Below are 19,529 nucleotides of genomic sequence, written 5' to 3'. Positions count from 1 at the left end.
GCCATACTGCTTGTTCGGTGTGCGTGATTTCCTGCAAGACAGGAATGTCAGTTTTCTGCCATGGCCAGTGAAGAGCCCGGATCTCAATCCCATTGAGCACATCTGGGACCTGTTGGATCGGAGGATGAGGGCTAGGGCCATTCCCCCCAAAAATGTCCATGAACTTGCAAGTGCCTTGGAAGAGTGGGATAACATCTCACAGCAAGAACTGGCAAATCTGGTGCAGTCCATGAGGAGGAGAAGCACTGCAGTACTTAAACCAAGCTTTAGCATCTCTAGAGACAGTGTAGATTTTTCAAACGTGTAGTTTTCAGATATCAATGTTCTCGCACTGTAGACAAGTGTTTTTGATTGGTTTGATTGGAAAAAAAAAAAAAAAAAACACTTAAAATTAGCTCTGAAAACAATGTACATAAAGAAAACAACTCCTAAACTTTGTTATTACACACTTTTGAAACACAATGAAATTACATTACTGTGATTGTGGACATCAGTGAGCTGTGTAGTATAATGCAGAAACTTGCCAATAATTGAAAATGTAGTCTGGCAGCTTGTTTGTTATGATGATGATGATGATGATGATTTCTAGTACATTAATTATTCAATTCATTGATTGTTGTTGTTTCTTCAGTTTGTTTTGTTTTTTTCATACTTCAATGACTTCATCCAACAAAACCCGTTTCTACAATATTACTATAGTTAAAACATTGTTAATTTTACCCAGAACTTACTCTAAACTTCAGTGACCAGATCAACAAGGAAATCAACCTTTGTATAATTATTATTATTATTATTATTATTAAAAAAGGAAATATTAAGAGTGGAGACAGGAACAAAAGAGTAATCGATCCTGGGTCATCCGTACAAGTGTCTTTACACACCACACCATTGAAGCAACACTTGAGTGCTGTTTGACATTAATTTCAGTGTTTCCAACAATCTATTTCAGTGCAAATAGCCACACTGTGTGGCAGGTGTTATTTGCACCTTGTGCAAAAGGAAAAAAATAGTTATTTTTAATCCCAGTGTAATAACCATACCTGTCACCTCCACTGACATGATGACCTGACTGCCGTCCATTACCCTGAGATCCTGCAAACCCTTGAGGAACACTGGAGCTGAAGATCTCCTCACATCAGACACAGGAGCAGCAGAAGACCTCTTCACACTGGGCTTTGCTGGAGAACAACAGACAGATCAAACGAATGCTGACAAACTTCAGACCATACTTTAAACACTGTAATATCAGAATCAGCTTTATTGCCAAGTATGCTTACACATACAAGGAATTTGTCTTGGTGACAGGAGCTTCCAAGACAAATTCCTTGTATGTGTAAGCATACAATATACAGTAAAGAGTGTATGGAAATATTCTAACACATTAGTCTCAAATTATTTACAAATTGACAAAAAAAAAAAAAACCATAGTGACTTGAAACCAAAGGAAAGGTTAATGATTAATAGGTAGATATAGCACACTACTATTTTTGCTTCTGTAATAACACTGGTGTTTCTTCATCTGAAAGTGATCCTCTCTCAATTTACCATCAAAGCGGTGTCGTTTCCCCGCAAAAATCAATCGTGCCCAACCTCACTAAAAACCTCTTGTGAAACCTCAGCATGGGGACATGTTATCACAATCGGCTCAAATGCTGTAAGCTGATTGACTACTAAAATTGGGTAGCCAATCAAATTTCTCTCGTCTATAATTTAAATTGCTAAGTTTGCAGATAAGCCTGCGAGAGTTTTCTCTGAAAATGCTATTTGTTTAGGTGGTTGCTGGGGATTTTCTTCTATCAGCATGCAAGGTAAGGTGTGCTTGTGACCATGACATAAAAGTGTGTCTTTAACAAGGCATCATTAACATTACTGTCTTAAAAACATGCCTCCATTTTCCTTAAAAACTGAATTCTTTATTATTCTCCGTCACCTTAAAATATAATCTCCCTCAAGGTTTTTGGGTCTGATCTTATTTTCACTGTACATGCGGCCAATAGGGTAAATTTGCTACCATCATAACATTCCTGATCACATGTAGATGACACACAGATGTATCTCCATTGACAACCGGAAGCAATCATTCTCTAATGTCTGTTATGGACTGTTTAGAAGATGTCAAAATGCTGGTTGTCCAATAATATCCACCAGCTTATTGAAAGAAAATTTGAGATCACCACATTCGGCCAACGTAAATATAAAAGACAAGATAGCCAGTATTCTTGATCCATTAGTGATGCGCGTGAAAGACAGTGTGAGAAATTCTGGTGTCATAATTGACTCAACTCTTAGTTTTGATAAACATATTCTGTTGTAAACAATAGGAGTTTTGTAAACCAAAACCATTGCTCAATTTTTAAGACTTCATTTTAAGACTGTCATTCATGCTTTTATTACATCCCGCTTCGATTTTATTTGAACAATTTATTCAGGAATCTGGAAGCAGCACTTATCCAACATGCAGCTTATGCAGAATGCCACAGCCAGGCTACTGACTGGCACTAGAAAAAGAAAAAAAGGAGTGCATAACTCCTGTTGACTGGCTGCCAGTTCAGCACAGGTTTAATTTTCAGATTGTATTTGTTTTTAAAGCACTACACAATGAGTCTCCTCAATACATAGCAGATCTCAAGCCTTAATACAAGTCCTTTGAGCTGTACAAACCAAATGCTGCTCCAGACAAAAATGCAAGGTGATCGGGCATTCTCTGTCTGCCCCTAAATTATAGAATAATCTTCCCTTCATATTTGTTTGTCTCCATCAATAGAGACTTAAGTCAGTTAAAAACACATCTTATTGCTCCACAATATTAGGATCATAAAAAACAAAATAAAAAATTGTCAAAGCAATTTGATCAACTCTGTTGTTTTAAACATGTTATTTAAATAAAGTGGAGTTGAGGTCATTAGATGAAATCCACATATTGCTTGTCTAAAATCACTAGTTAAAATAGCTCTGGGCTTTCCTGGTTCAGGTACACATGAGTCAGATCAGTAGCTGTTTAAGGCATTTGGTTAAGCAGGCCGAGGCACACAAATAGTCATTATCATTACACCATTTAACCAGTGGCCAAGGCACATCAAAATAGCACACACTTAGTGTGCATGGGTCTTTTGAGCAGCAGCAGTACACAAGCCTTATCGATAGATCTGCTTTGTTGGGGGGGTTGTGTTTGTTTTATGTGTTTTGTGCAGCCTCCCTGCTTGGTTGGGGGATTATTTGTAATGTTTAGTTGTGCAGCAGCATGTCCTCATAGAGTTCTGTGCAAGATGGTTTTTTCAGACCCGCTTTCGCCCGCTCCTGATTACCGTTGGTTGGTTTCAAAGTTTTGCATGTACCTTTCTTTAATAAAGCATTAACACGTGTAGCACTAATGGATCTGCTTTCATTCTCAGACATTTTTCCTCTGAGCGTTACTTTCCGCTACATGGAGCGCAAGGAAAAATTTGTATGAAGTAGCCACCATCCCTGCGCCTGTAAATATTTTTTTTTTTATTGCTCTTGCACTATAGTCGAATAACAGGAATAACATTATGTACCTTAAACTAAATAAATTTGAGTACATTTTATTTTAACATTTATGTTTTGCAGGAGTCTCGCAAGTAATTTCTCCAACTCCCTGTGCACAGTGTTTTCCCACCCACAAACACACAATAACGTGTCACACGGTAGTTCCGCGGGAGTGCAGGCCTCTAAATGACAGCTAGTAATCCTTGCTCAGGATTGAAACATCAAATAAGTTTTACTTGACATTTTTCACAAACACTAAGTGCATTGTCTGATAGTCTGACTGTTTTACGAATCTATTTGTGAGTCAGTAATTTTTCATGTTGCAGTGTGTGTGTGTGTGTGTGTGTAAAGACTGGCATTTTATTATACTTATTTTTAACCAAGTTAAGCATGGAACCATCTGCTATTAGTTAACTCAGACTGCAGCCGTACACAGCATATGGTTTTCTCTGCTTTGAGAGCCCTATAACTCTTCAGAACTTGGCGCTCAGAAAAACTAGATTATGATGTCAATGGTGCCATCTAACAGTCTGATATCTTTGTGTATCAAATGTACATTCACGTATAAGACCACTCGTCCAGGTATTGTGAGACATTTTTCCTACTTCTCGGATTACTCAGATTTTATGTCCATGTATTTTTTTATTTGTTTAGTGACTGTATAATAAGTCGGATAATGTACAATCAGACAGTTGTGATTGCAAATTAAACCCACTCAGAATGATACAAAAGTTATCCACTTTACGTCGGGATACTGATCACCCCGACAGGGTTTATTTTATCACAACTGGCTGACTATACATTATCCCTTATTTGACTCAAGAACTCTTTAAAAAGACTGGGGGATGAAATGTATTTGGGACATTTGACAGATATGAAAATATTGAAAATGCAAGTAATTCCATCCCTCCAGTCTGCTACTTCAATATGGAAAATAAATCAGGAAAATGGGCTTCCAGAATAACATCAGAACAGTGGAATTCCAAGATTTGCTTTTATTTTGCTTACATTCAGTCTGGCTTTCAAATTCAATTCAGTTTTAGACTAATATGATGTGTAGATTATGAGTAGGCTATTACTGTAAACTTTAGATTATGGAATGGATTTTTTAAATAATAAAAGGGAGATTAAACTGTTTAAAAGATTGTGTGTCTTACCTTTAACCAGTACTTGGGCTGAACACACAGCTCGGCCATAATCGTTCACTGCTACACAAGAATACATGCCTGCATCCTCCATAACAGCTGCCTGAACTGTCAGCTGAGTCTGACCATTCTCATACACTGTGTGTGAATATGGAATAAGCTTATCTGATGAAGAGAATGAAACAAAGAAACTGCATCAGCAATTGATACCCAGTTCATAGCTAAGAATGTTCTGTAATGCATTGCAATGAGATGCAAGATGAGGTAGCTACTATAACATTGTACAGTGCGTAATGCAAATATTTCCTACAAATATTTTCTATGATGAGATTGACAAGATAATGAAAATGGACTGTTACAGGAGATGTGACCATTTAAAAAAAAAACAAAAATCAACATCACTCTATAGAAAACGTCATGGTTACTGTTGTAACCTGGAAGAAACAAGACGTTGTGTCGATTGTAGTGACACAAGGGGTCTCTTATGAGAGCCTCACGTACCTCTGAACCTGAATTGAGAAAATTCCAGTGTCAGGTTGGCAGACAGAATTTGCATGCCCCGCCCCCGGACATAAAGGGAGCGGGCGAGCGAATGCCAGACAAAATTTCAAAAAGAGCCGAGAATACGGTTATGGCGCATCACAGTGGTAGGGATAGTGACGTGGCAAGGGGAATACACGTCTCGTTCCTTCCATCGGGGAATGGAGGTTACAACAGTAACCATGACGTTCCCCTTCTGTCACTCGACAGAAGGGGAACTGCATCACGACTGCATCGTGGTGGGATGCGATAGCAGCGACATACACCTTCAAGGTTGAGGGGGACACCCTCCCCTCTAGCCTTTCCTGCAGGCATTAAAGCACTGACTGAACTGCACATCTCTGTGGGTCTTCAGAGCTGGAAGAACACCAATTTGCGAACAGAGGTCACTTGAGGGCGTAAAGTTGCCTGGTAAATGGAGCTCTGGCTTGGTTGATCGTGTCCACAACTGCAAGTTGTAGCTTAGGTCTTCCACGTCCCATCCAGGGGCCAGACATGGAGATTCCAGAGGTCTGGACGCAGGTGCCAGAGGGTGCCCCGTCCCTTAGAAAGAAGGTCCTCCCTCAGGGGGATTTGCCAGGGAGGTGCTGTAGTGAGGAGCGTGAGATCCGAGAACCAGGTCCAGGTGGGCCAATAAGGAGCCACCAAGGTGACCTGTTCCTCGTCCTCCCTGACCTCACACAGCACCAGTGCAAGAAGGCTCACTGGGTGAAATGCGTACTTGCGCAGCACCCGGGGCCAGCTGTGAGAAAGCGCATCTGTGCTGAGGGGAGCCTCCGTTAGGAAGTACCAGAGCGGGCATTGGGAGTTGTCTTGGGAGGCAAAGAGGTCCATCCGTGCCCTGCCGAGCGGCCCCAAATCAGCTGGACCACCTGGGGGTGGAGCCTCCACTCTCCGCTGAGCGAGACCTGTCGCGACAGCGTGTCTGCCATTGTATTGCGGTCACCAGGGATACGAGTGGCGAGCAGCGACCGAGTCGCGGCTGACTCCAAAGGAGGAGATGGCGGGTGAGTTGTGACATGAGACGGGAGCGTACGCCGCCTTGGTGATTTATGTACGCTTCAGTGGCGGTGCTGTCGGAGCAGATCAAGACGTGCTTGCCCTGAATCAGCGGGAGAAACCTCCGCAGGGCAAGGAGTACAGCCAACAACTCGAGGCAATTCATGTGCCAACACAGGCGGGGCCCCGTCCAGGAGCCAGCGGCTGCGTGCCCGTAACACACGGTGCCCCAACCCAGTTGAGACCAGCTGTAGGGGAACTCCGGTCCGCAGAAAACAGAGGCCGGTCCAAGGGTTGAAAGTCTGACGGCAGGAAGGGGTGATACATACGGTATGTGCCGTGGCACCATGCCCATCTCGGGACTCAAGTCTGAAGCCAGTGCTGGAGCGGTCTCATATGCATCAACCAGAGCGGCACAACCGCAGCTGAGGATGCTATATGCCCCAAGAACCGTTTGAAAGGAACCGCTGTGCCTTGCTTGAAGTGAGTAAGGCAAGGCAAGCCGGGTCATCCTCAATCCCGTGGAAAAAGGAGCGACGCGGGGGGCGGCTGGAGTGGCGTTCGTTTTGAGAAACAAAAGCCGCAACGTTGCCATGGTCATGTCCTAGCACCAAGAACATTAACCATCCACAAACGCTGTCTCTGTGTGATCGCTACCCAGGCACATGAGGCAGCGTCTATGACTGTCGGATCTGGAGAGATACTGGCCACATCCAGGAACTACACAGTGGCGGAAGGGCATCTTTATAAAGACGTGTCCTGAAAAGGACGTTCAACGCCCACTTGTGTATGTTGCTCTTTCAGAAAACAAACTCATTTAGAGGAAAAATAAACTCTTTCAGAGAAATCAATTCTTATGAGAGAAGCGCTGTTAAAGCGCCCAGGGTCAGAGTCTGCACAGTGTGGAGAGAGGAGAAAGCCGCTGAAATGCGCCAACAGAAAGCTCTCTTGCAGAAGTGGGTGAAGCAGTCATGACACAGCTCGCTGATCACACAACCGTTCGGCTCGGACAGAATTTGCATGACAGATTTTTTTCTTCAGTCAACTTGACATTGGCCTTTTCTCAAGTTCAGAGGTACGCCAGGCTCTCAGAAGAGACCCCTTGTATCACTACAATCGACAATGTCGAGTGAGTGACAGAAGGGGAACTATGACCTCTGGTAGTTAACCCAAGATTTAGCTGGTTTGTATGGCTGTGTTCAGAATCGATTTGCTGCTAGCTTGCTACTGACTGAATACTAGACAATATCAAAAGACTGTTTAACCAAAGATGGACCAGTTGTATTAAAAGGGCACCCATTATGCCCCTTTTGACAATTAAATCTTTGGTGTCCCCAGAATGGGTCTGTGAAGTTTCAGCTCAAAATACCCTACAGATCATTATTATACCATGTTGAAAATGCCCATTTTTGGGTGGGAATAAAAACAAACCGTTTTTGTGTCTTTAAACGCATATGAGCTGGTGCTCTCCGCCCCATATACAGAATAGAGCATAGTTTTGACATCTCTTCTTTGGATAACTAAACATCACTAGGCAACATGACTTAGCGAAAATGGTGGTGTTCAGCCCTATACATTTGAACCAGAGTCAGACACTGATGAGGGAGAGACTCCGTCAGAAGTAACAACTTTGAGAACGAACCAGTAAGTTTCCGAATTGGTTATTTGATAAATGTATTTATTTTGCTGTAGAGTTTTTTTTTTTTCAGCAGTTTTGCAATGATGGATGTGTAATACACACACACACACACACTTACAATATTCGCTATGCGCTGTAACGAAACAAACATGTCCGTCGGCAGTGTATGTCAACAGTCGTGGGTGGGGCCTGTACAAAGTGACATTACTTTGTACAGAATCTGCAAACTGCTTATTCTGACAGTGCTTATGATTAAAGGGGATTAAAAAAATTATTTTTATCATTTTATAGTGTGGTTGTGTACACACACATTGCCAACACACATTTGTTCAAACACCATGTAAAAGTAAATTTAGCATAAAAAGGTCCCGTTTAAAATTAATGGGAGAAATTGGAACGGCCAATATGGCGCATGTAGAAAAGGAAAACCCGGCTTACAGGTAAAAGAGCCAATCATCTTTTAGATAGACATCACCAGAGTCAACTCGAGAACGTGCATGCACATTAGCTGGACCAGCCTGAAAAATAGAGTTTTTTTTAGCAGTGTTGTCTGATTTTACTGCCGATTTCGTAATCTTACATAATTCATAATCTGATTGTAATCTTGACCAACCATTTTGGAGATTTCAGTCTTTCCCCGTTATAGTAGCTGTACTTTTATGCCGCTTGTATCCATAGAAAATAGCTGCCCGGGAGCGTTCAAAGATGGCTGCGGAGTGGACAGACTTGCCTTAAAGGGACATTGATGACATCGACATATGTGAAACTGTGGTCATTATTCCATGACAGATGTTCCATGATAAACAGTAATGCGCTACACTGTCACATGATCATTATGTTTGCATGTGAATGCCATCTAGTTTTCATCTTGGAAAAGCAAATTATATTTTTTAAATCAGCTTTGTGGTATGCGGTCTTAATTTTCAGAAGTCTAGTAAAATAGTGAGTGAAGAAAGAGATGTTCTTTTGGTCTATTATTTCAGATTTTGCTTTTATTATACTGCACAATTTGTCAAATGTAGTAGGTCCTCTGCACTCAATTCATAATAAAAATAGCTTTCTGTTCAGAGAATACATCCTGTGCTATTATCAGAAATAGTTATTGGACACTAGTATACTATTCTTAACAAAGCCAAAGGTTCTTTCTAAATAGATAATTTTTTGGCTATGCTTGAAATAGCATTCTACCATCTTATTTGTACCATTTCTGCAGTATGTACACAGTATGAAATTGTGTTTATGTATGGAATACCAGGATGACCTACAACTTCGGGTGGCCAGACATCCCAATTTTCTTGGGACAGTCCCATATTTAAGCAATTTTTCTAGTGTCCCGACTTGTTCTGTCCCGTATTTCCCATGTGGCTTTCTCAGTCATGAGTATTCAAATCAAAAGGTAGCCAAGGATACAGCTTGTAAAACCAATAAAAATCACAGTGTTATTTCAAGTACATGATAGGATTAAACTATCCAATCACAATCAATAGATGTCCAGTTAGTGAACTGATTGAAGAGTCAGTTTGAAAGAGCACACAGATAAAACATCAAGGAAGCATTTAATGAGGAGCTTCAAAAAGTTACAATATCTAAAAAAAGGAATCAAAGACAGAGCCTAGTAAATTGAGGTGTGATATTAGATGAGCTCGCTTTCCCATCACCCATGGAGGCCACACTGACATTGCACAGCATGTTCATACAAAAAAAAAAAAAAAGTAAGTGCCACACCAAATGATAGCTGAAATTGTATTCTGCCCTCACCAAATCTGTAACAGTTACATGCAGCATACTCGCTTTTGAGCAGCTGGACTATCAGAAATGACTGCAGCATGGCAACACGTTTCATCTCTCAAGCCTGAAAGACTTTAATTTTGAGGTCTTGCATTTTAATTCATTGTTACGCTGTGGAGCGGAGGGGCGCTAGATTGTCGCACGCCCGGTCCTCAAATCGGCCTGATGGGGCGCGCAAGGGATAAAGGCGGCCGGTGACTATGGTTTGAGGGAGAGAGAATTACGGGCATGTCCGTCGTGTGTGTGTTCATGTTTGTGCTTTTGGTTCAAGTTTTCATAAAATTATTATTTATATTGACAAGCCGGTTCTCGCGTCCTCCTTGCCCATCTTAACCCCCTTACTTGTGACCAACAGAGCAAAGCTAGTCTTCTAAAAATCTTTGTGTTCTGCAGAAGAAAGAAAGTCATACACATCTGGGATGACATGAGGTAAGAGAATTTTCATTTTTGGGTGGACTATCCCTTTAAAGGTCCCTGAGACCTCCACGATTCAAAGAGAGCATTCCTCTTAAAACCACAAGGAAAAGCTTCCTCTTTTTTTGGACTTTTCTTTCTCCCTCTTTTTCCAGCGATTGCAAAATCATCTGCACAGATACAGTAGGCTCTCTCTCCCTCAGATGTCTGATATCCAGTGCAAACATTTGCCCTGTGTGTAATATTTCTGGGTGGGTGAGACATGCTTTGCCTTTATATGGTCGTAAAGGTCTAATTTTTGCTCGAAGGCCCATGCAACTCCTTACGGTTTCTCAGAGACAAACTCAACAGCGATCTCCGAGATTTTCAACTTGTCTGTAGTGAAGACACTACCATGGAGCTTAGTAGGATTTGGTCCCAGGACGGCACAAAGTCAGTTTATATGGAGTTCAAACTGTTTAAAAATGGCCAAATAAATAAGGTAGCACCAGCGTTTGAGTAAAGAAATGCATTATGTATTAAGTCACCTTATTTTTTATATAACAAAAACAGTGCATGGATATACACTACAATAAAATTAACAAATATCATTAACATACATGCACATGCAATTATTTATCAGCTATATCATTATTCTACATTATGTAGGTACACAGATCTGTAATGAAACATCCAGAACTGATTAAGGTGTCACTGGTCCTTAGGGCGGCAACTAACAATTATTTAGATAAATCTAACGATTATTCGACTATTCGCTGATTATCATTGCAATATGATATGTTGCAAAGATTAATCATTAGCTCTTAACTGACTATTCAGCATGTGGACTGACTTTAAAAGGTTGTATTAAATGTGCTTAAGAAATGCAGTGACACATACAGTATATTAGGATTCAATAAGTCGTGAGTCATCATGTTATAATCTAGCTGCATTAAGCATGTGAGGTCGAGGGATGAGTGTCACCGTGACAGTATGTCTCAGACATGTGTGGTTTCAATCGCTCCCCCTTAGATTGGGATATTTGCACAACTCAGAGGTGGTGCTGACCACACAGAGAAATGCCAGTTTCGGAGTTTGTAGTCATTTACGTGATCTGCTTCTGTATTATTTGAACTTCAGTAAAAGTTATAACGCATTAAATATAACTGCATTTAAGATGTAATGTTGGGGTGTTTCCTTTGAAGAGCTCCGACTCTGCTTATTCCACAACGAGAGTGCTTCTGTATTTACTTATTCGGATAATTCCCTCATACTTTGGGATCTACATCACCTGAAGTTGTTTGGAAAGTTTAGAGTGCATCTGGACTGTGAGCTGTGTAATTCTCTCTCTCCTCAGTCTTGCGTGAATTGCAGTTCATGAAAAAGACAAAGACGCTCCTGTTTATTACATTTGTGTGTGCCAGTGTGAATGTCATACACTAATACTCACTGCAGTAACTCTGCAGACCTCTGGATGATACAAATTTGCTCACTGCATTTTACAAATTGAGGCCTTTCCAATGATATATAACAGATGGCTAATCTTTATGGTTTTACCAACTCAGAATGTAATTGTTGTGATAACAAATTTGCAAATGATAAGAATGAAACCGTTCTCATTTGTATGCAAATCAAAAAGCACAATTTAAGAATTGGTAGGATCAGCTATATGCATTGTAAAGTCCAGATTCAAGGCTTTAAAACTACACCTATTTTTGCAGATCAAGCAAGTGGTTATTAATTTATGTAATTATTAATTTGTTTTCTCCAGGGAGGGCCCCCCACTAGCCTGGTATAAGCTCAGTTCAACTAATGCTATCAAATATATATTTATTTATATATTTTAAATGTTCAACAAAAAGGAGTGCAAAACCATAATTACAATCAAAAAAAGTGCAATATTTTGTAATAATATCTGCAATATGAGAGATGTAAGCAGCTTAGAAAATGAATGATGAAACTTTTCACTATTGGAGCACTGGATAAAAGTAATTTAAAAAAAAAGTAGAAGTAGAATTTTCAGCACTGCTACCCTCTTCTGGTCAAAAAGAAGCCATGTGCTCCTGAAGAAACTATTCCAAAGAGTGTTTTAACTGTAACCCCTCCTATTCTAATTAAATAAACAGAAGTTGCTTAACCTCAAATATAATGCAGCTGCTGTTTTCAACAAATGTGAAGAGATAATGTCATGAAAACTTGTTGACATTGATTGTTGAACAGCTTTTTAGGGGAGCCAAAGCCCCTCCATATTGGGTCAAGCTATGCCTCGGGTGGGGAGCCTTGGCTGCTCCTCACAAATTGATTTCAAGTTTTACCATCCTCGTTGGGACATTTGGTCAAATGGCAAATATCACAGAGGTTCATGAAGGAAGCTTAATCTATAATGAGCTTAATTTACATAGAAAGATGGCGTGTTTACAGGGGAATGGAATGACAATAACATGCTTTAAATACAAATGTAGCAGTTTTATTTCAGCGCTGACTACGCCTGCTTTAACTCGAATGTGAATGGCAAGTGAATAAGGCGTAGTTTTTTGCTAAATACCACACACACGGCACAACCGTTTCGTGAATTCACCCCAGAGTGTGTCGTCTTACCATTGAGCTGCCAGGAGAGCTCAGGCAGCGGTCTGCCCTCTACTGAACACTGCAGACTGAAGTCCTGTCCCTCACACACAGAACAATCTCTCAGAGCAGAGCTGAACACAGGAGGTTTACGCTCCACTTGAACACCTACAGCACACACAATCATGAATATAACAGATCATCGGAAACCTCACTGCCTTTGAATGCATGCATCATTTACTTTCACCAACAGGTAGCGCGGTTAGATTAACAATTATAAATTAATAGCAATAGTTTTGGTGCTGTAACTTTTCAAAAAAAAATTTCACCTTCCATTTGAAATCACAACTGAGCTGTTTTGCAGTTAACAAAGAGTGTTAAGAGTGTCTCTGTTAATATCAGGTTATAAAAAAAAACTGCATGTCATATCTCTGAATTAAAATTGGTTTAGACTAGAGTATAGCATGTCTAACTGCATGACATGCCAACTACCCAAATTCTCATTAAAAAATTATTATATGGCAATCCATTAAACCATGATATCTACATGCTAACATTCATCAAGCATGCTTAGAGGCCAACCGCACACTTCTTCAGCCACCTTGGTCCTGGAAATATTGTTCCTATTGATCCCAAGCATGAACAAACCCAACCAGCTCGGAGGTGAACCACAACATTACAAGTTTTAATTTGAAGCAAAAACAGTATTTAAAAAATAAATAAAATAAATATCGGACAAAAAAGGTACAAGACTGTGTACATAATATCTTTAAGGGAATGAACAACAATCCCATGAAGCATTGTGAATGATGTAACTGAATTAAAAACAATGGAAAAAAATATAAAACTATGAATTTAAAGTTGTTGATAGTAATTATAAAGAATATATTTTGATGTTCTTTCCAAATGTTCTGTATGTATGTATGTATGTATGTATGTATGTATATACACACACAAATAAGTAGTTTAAGAGTGAAGGGGAGAGCATTGCTTGATTGCATCATTCACATTACATCATAGGAGTGGGCGGTCACTGCAGAGCTCTTTTGGTGCGCTTTGTTGGCCGGATTCTCTGATTGGTGGATCTTTCTCTTCAGGATCATGGGTGGTGTAGTTCTTTAGGAATTCTGCTATGAAACACTTCTACTACATAACGTCAAGTAATTGTTTTAGCAGAAGCATACATCATTGATTAAAAACTCTTTAGACTGTTGCGCTCTATTCTCCTTTTAATAAATGATTGGTTTTGTTTGGATTATTAATTTATTGGTTCTCTCATTAAGGTTTATTAATATTGACTTGTGTTGAATGACTGGTGAATTCTTACTCTTGACTGTGAGGCTCCAGTGGACAGTGGTCTTTCCGCTCTGGTTTGTGGCAGTGCAGCTATACTGTCCCGTGTCTGTTATGTGAGCATTCTCCAGACAAAGGAAGTGGACGCCGTCCTCCTGTCGAGTGCTGATACCCGCTTTCTGTCTGACAGCAGCTCCATCCTTCATCCACATCACTGTTGGCACTGGAGACCCAGACACTGACAGAGCACAGATACATTACTTAACACGTGGAGATTACCTTATGGAAAAATCCTGCCAGGACCACGTAAACTAGTTCAGATGGTGACCATCTTAAATTGACCATTTAAAAACCATGATGGCTATGTGAGAATAATCAACTTTAAGGGATAGTTCTCAACATTTACTTACCCTACTGGCATCCCAGATGTGTATGACTTTCCTTCTTAGAAGAATATTTCAGCTCTGTGTGTCCTCACAATGCAAGTGAATGGGTGCCAACATTTTGATGCTCCAAAAAAGCATTGCTGTCCTTTTCTGCATATTGCAGCACCGTTTTATGTTCCATAATGCATAAAGCAGTGGCTCGTTTTTGCTTATTGCGGCCCATTTCGCGGACGCACCACTGGCCCACTCAGTTCTCCCGCTGGCCCAAGATCTTAAGTTTATACAGGAATACAAAATATTCGTAATCTGTCTTAAATTAAAAATTACGAAATTTCTTAAGAATGTTTTGTGAATCCGGCCGCTGTTTCTCATCCACACCAGGGATTGATTACCAACCGGGCCAATGGAGTTCGTGCACAGTCAGGGCCCTTGGCTTTAAGGTTACGTGATCTAGTTTGGGGATCCCCTGCTCGAAAACCCTTTTGGGCATTAACAATGAACACCCTAACACCCCCCCACTCAAGAACTTTTGGGTGGATGGGGGCCCTTGGAGATAATTGGCCTCAGGGATTTTGCAAGTCATAATCTATTACTGATCCACACCCATCACAGTTTCTTGAAGATATTGATTTAACCACTGGAGTCTTATGGATTACTTCAGTGCTGATGTATGTGATCTTTTGGAAGAAAGTCATATACATCTGGGATGGCATGACGGTGAGCAAATTATGAGAATTTTCATTTTTCAGAGAACTATCCCTTTAACCATCGTGGGACAGAAACAAGCATTGCCCATCTAAAACCAGCTTTAAATTTAAACTGTCCAAACTAGTTTAAGCTTTTTTTTTTTTTAGCAGGGTGCATTGAAGTCTCTTACTATTTATTTATTATCATTTGTTCTTATTTTCATACAAAAATTCATAAAAGCTTTTATTCAAGATTGCACGATCTGTAGTTAAGTTACTTTTAATGGTTGCACTCAGTATTGATTATGTTGTGTCAGCTAATGTTTGAGTTACTGATGCCATTGTAGAAACACGCTATTCACAAAAAGTAAAATAAAAAGTATTCATGAACCAAGGAAACATTTTAGCAAAATGAAATTGCGTGCTGCTTTACACTTTTGGCTGCAGTTTCACAAAGAAACGTCCAGCTGGGGTGCCAAAAGAGTAAAATGATGTCGTAATCAGACAAGGTTTTAAAGGTCAATATTGGATGGTGGTAATGAGTAAAACGTACCTCCCTAAATGAAAACTGAATCTAATTCTAACCAATATTGTTCTAAATCAAATGAGTGGTTAGCAAAAGCAGACATCCTTACACTTAACCAACACCTAAACCTAACCGATGGTGTCCAAAAATCAAGATGAGGAATGAAAAGCACATTTCCTGAAGCAAGCACATCATCTCATGTCGCTTCTATGACACTTATCTTACGTGTCAGCTTGCGTGCTTGACTGGTCTCGAACCGCTTTAGAGTCCAAAGTCCAACAATCTATCAGGTGAGCTACCACACAAGATAAATCACATTAAAGTTTTTAATACAAGTGTTAAAATGTGTATTTTTAAAAAAAGATTAGAGCAGGGGTGTCAAATACGGCCTGCAAAACACTCCAATCTGGTCCGTGAGATGATTGAGAAAAACAAATTGCTTAAAAGCATTCATGTTGATTTAGCGTATATCCAGCTGTATGAAGAATTTTTCTTTAGCTACAGACCAGAGAATTTTTTTGCGGTGTTGCATGGATGTTTAACTCGCATCATCTGTGTAATTTCTTTTAAATTACAGTAAGCGTGACATTCAGCACTTGCGGATTCAAGCCCATCTGTGAATGCACCCCACGTCTTCACAACAGTGCATTGACATAACCAAACCCACTGTTAAGTTGGACCGGTATAATGAGTAAAATACAGAGTGCACATTTAATTCTGAATTAAGCTGCAAAAAGAATAATAATACCTTGATCTCTTTAATATCAGTGACCTCAGTCTCACCTTGGCATTTGAACATGACCTTGGCTCCTTGCATGACCTCTTTGTTTTGGGGCTGTAAATTGAAACTGGGTGGCACTTTGAGGGCATCAGTCTTGGTCTCTTTGGCCGGCTGGCGTGCGTCTCTGTTTGACTCGACCTGGGACGGTTCAGACTTCTGACCTGGAGCTCTGAACACACCAGAGTCTCTTTTTATAATGTTCTGACCCCTTACATTCACAAAGTTTGATGTCTTCAGTTGACCAGCTGTTGATATGCCACCTGGGGCTTTGCTGGCAGGTTGTGTGGGTGATGTTGTTTTTGGTCCTGTTCTGGTCACTGTATTGGTATTGGCCATAACTGTGCGGGTTTCTGTGCCTGCTGTTCGGAAGGATGTACTTGAAGCTCTGTGTTCAGTGTCCAGACCGTTGCTGCGGTGTTTGACCACAGAGGATTTAGAGAGATCAGGAGATGGTTTGGTCAGACTGGGGACAGAGGTCAGAAAAGTCAATTGTCTAGGTCAAAATGAAAAGAAAAAGTAAATAAATAAAAACAAAAAAATAAAATTACATTTGCATTAAAACAGCATATTCTTATTTTTGTAAGAATAGCATATTATTTGTATTATAGTAATGAGAAATGTTTTTGGTTTGCAGAAAATTCTTGATGTTTATTTTAATAGCAGCATTGATAGTGATATTTTTTATTTTTTTGCATAAGTTATAAGAGGGATATTTAATTCATTACAGCCATGAGAGAATATATAAATAAATATATATATATATATATATACACGTTTTTTTATTATAATTTTTTTGCATTAAAGTAATGAAAATGACATGCATTATTTTCACATTACAGTAATGAGAATACCATTTTTATTTCACATATTAATTAGAATTGTTCTTTATTTGCATAAAACTTATGAGTAATGAGAGTTTTACTTCCTTTCATTCCGGACCGACATGGCAGAAACCTAATAACCTAGTGGAATATTTCCTTGGTACTCGTATCTTGCCTTGTCCAAATATCAAAGTCGTCGTTGTCTGCCCCCCCCCGACCGTGACGCTCGAGTGAGCAGTCTATAAAGGTGTAATCTATAAAGTCGCCTACATTTTTCCACTCGCCCTAGTGATTGAAACATTTTATGTTGTGTTGGCTGGTTGGCCGCCATGCATTATGTACAACCACTGGCATGTCAGTAAATTGCATGCATTCAGTTAGTCCACAGTGCTTACGCTGGGGATCTGAATATAAACACAGTGGCCAAACTCAGCATTTCTGCCAAAGGTATTGTTCCACACAACATGAACAATCCCATTACTTTGTCTGCCTTTGTCGGAATAGATGAACGCAGACCAGCCGTGTCCAGTAAGGCCTCTTCGAGAGTAATTGGAAGTGACTGCAGCCTAGAGAGTCCCTGATCAGCTTTTTGTGTGTTATGGTGATAAACGCAAGGGCCATGAGCCATCTAAAGACAGGTTGGCTCATTGGATGGAGGTAATTGCACTTGCTTACTCAAATGCAGATTGCAAAGCTTCAGCCTCTGTGAAATGCCATTCGATCCGTGCTGTTGCCACTTCCTAGGCAGCCTTGCGAGGAGTACAGCTCTCGGGGATCTGTGAGGCAGCAATGTAGAAGACTCCATCTACTTTTGCTAGATTCTACAGACTAAATGTGGTCTCAGGGCCCCCAATGTGTTTTATGACGGTTGCAAGTGACTTTCACTTTCCTCCAGAAACAATTGTTCTCTTACAAGAGGTTCTCTCGTATTGCGTAAGCTAGCTTACGCTACGGGAAAGATTCATCTTTTCTGAGATATTGAAGCCAAAAAATTATCCTTAATTTTTGTATCCATTGTCAACGCAGTGCGGCAGCTGCAGACCTTGAGCGGGCTAGCTAGTGAGCTCATAGGTTGCTCTGCGGCAACTGCTGCAGCCTATAGACGAGCTTGGGCGAACTCTCATCCAATGAGAGGCATCCGCGCGCTCACTGCATCAAAGCCCGCCAAAATGGGCATGACTTGAGTGCATATAAGCGTAGTTCGTAGGCTGGAACCCTGATTTTCATCTCTTCAGCGAAGCTCTTCGCATCGCTGACCTGGAAGCCGTGTCGCCGTTCGAGGGACATCAAGCAAGCGTGGACAGCGCTAGAAGAAGCCGGCCGTCTCAGCCACCTTCAGCCATCCTGCGAGCTACGCCATCCGACGACGTATCCTTTTATTCAGCAAGCTAGTTCTCACGAACTATTCACAAAAGAGTAAGAGCGTCTTTTTCAAGATGCCTCGCTCCACTTGCGCCTCATGTCGCGCCCTTCTCAGCACAGGAGACCGCCACATCATCTGCGCTCTGCCTGGGACTGGGGCACGCAGAGCTCGCCCTCACTGAGGGCGGATGCGATTTCTGCGAGGAGCTACCGATGTCGACTCTGCGGGCTCGACTCGAAGCGCTCAAAGCCGCCTCACACAGGCCGTCGACCGCCTCGGGCTCGAGTGGTCACCGCCCCCTGAGCAGGCACCCAACAGACTCGATGGCTTTGAAGAAAGCAGCCGTCGCCGCTCTACACCCGCGGCCCGGGCCGCTCCCTTCCTGCCGGAATTACACACGGAGCTTGCAAAGTCGTGGAACGCTCCTTTTTCAGCCAGGTCCCGTTCCCACGTCTCCACCTCTCCCGCGTCGGTGGACGGCGCCACTGAGAGAGGCTACTCCTCCATCCCCCCGGTCGAGGACTCTGTAGCAGCACACCTTTGTCCGCCCTCCGCAAGATGGCGTTCCAAGCCTGTGCTCCCGTCTAAGGCCTGCAGAGCGACTTCCGCCTATGTTGGCCGCGCCTATTCCGCCGCCGGCCAAGCCGCATCTGCTCTGCACTCAATGGCCGTTTTACAGATCCTACAAGCAGACCTTCTTCGGGAGTGGGATGAGAAAGGCAGGCACCCAGAGGCTGTTACTGATCTACGAAGCACGACAGACCTCGCCCTTGCGCTACCAAAGCTGCAGCCCAAGCTCTAGGGAAGTGCATGGCCTCGCTGACTGTGACCGAGAGACACTTGTGGCTAACACTAGCCGACATGGGAGAAGCAGAGCGCTCCACGTTCCTCAACGCACCGCTCTCTCCGACCGGTCTCTTTGGCTCCACGGTGAGTGGCATTGTTGACCGCTTCTCAGAAGTCCAGAAAGCCACCCAAGCCATGAACCTCTTCCTGCCGCGTCGCGCTAGCTCCTCTGCAGGCCGCTCACGTGATCAGCCTCCTGCACGAGCCTCTTCACAGCGCCCAGTTCAACAATCTCAGACTTCTCAGCGTCG

General features: G+C 41.6%; 1 protein-coding gene across 3 annotated transcripts in view; it reads right to left on the bottom strand.

The window, feature by feature from the left end:
• Window positions 1-19,529, bottom strand: part of mylka (myosin, light chain kinase a) — a 117,017-nt gene that overhangs the window by 41,363 nt on the left and 56,125 nt on the right. For all 3 annotated transcript variants that reach the window (XM_052148006.1, XM_052148008.1, XM_052148007.1), the window contains exons 8-12: window positions 16,251-16,711; window positions 13,904-14,107; window positions 12,610-12,744; window positions 4,665-4,817; window positions 1,041-1,178 (exon numbers count right to left, since the gene is read on the bottom strand). In XM_052148006.1, coding sequence (XP_052003966.1) covers window positions 1,041-1,178; window positions 4,665-4,817; window positions 12,610-12,744; window positions 13,904-14,107; window positions 16,251-16,711 — 1,091 coding nt within the window. The remainder of the gene's footprint in view (window positions 1-1,040; window positions 1,179-4,664; window positions 4,818-12,609; window positions 12,745-13,903; window positions 14,108-16,250; window positions 16,712-19,529) is intronic.

Source organism: Xyrauchen texanus, chromosome 18, assembly GCF_025860055.1.
Source record: "Xyrauchen texanus isolate HMW12.3.18 chromosome 18, RBS_HiC_50CHRs, whole genome shotgun sequence".
Classification (NCBI taxonomy): Eukaryota; Metazoa; Chordata; class Actinopteri; order Cypriniformes; family Catostomidae; genus Xyrauchen; species Xyrauchen texanus.
Note: the sequence above shows the minus strand (reverse complement) of the source record. Positions and strands in the feature narration are given on the sequence as shown.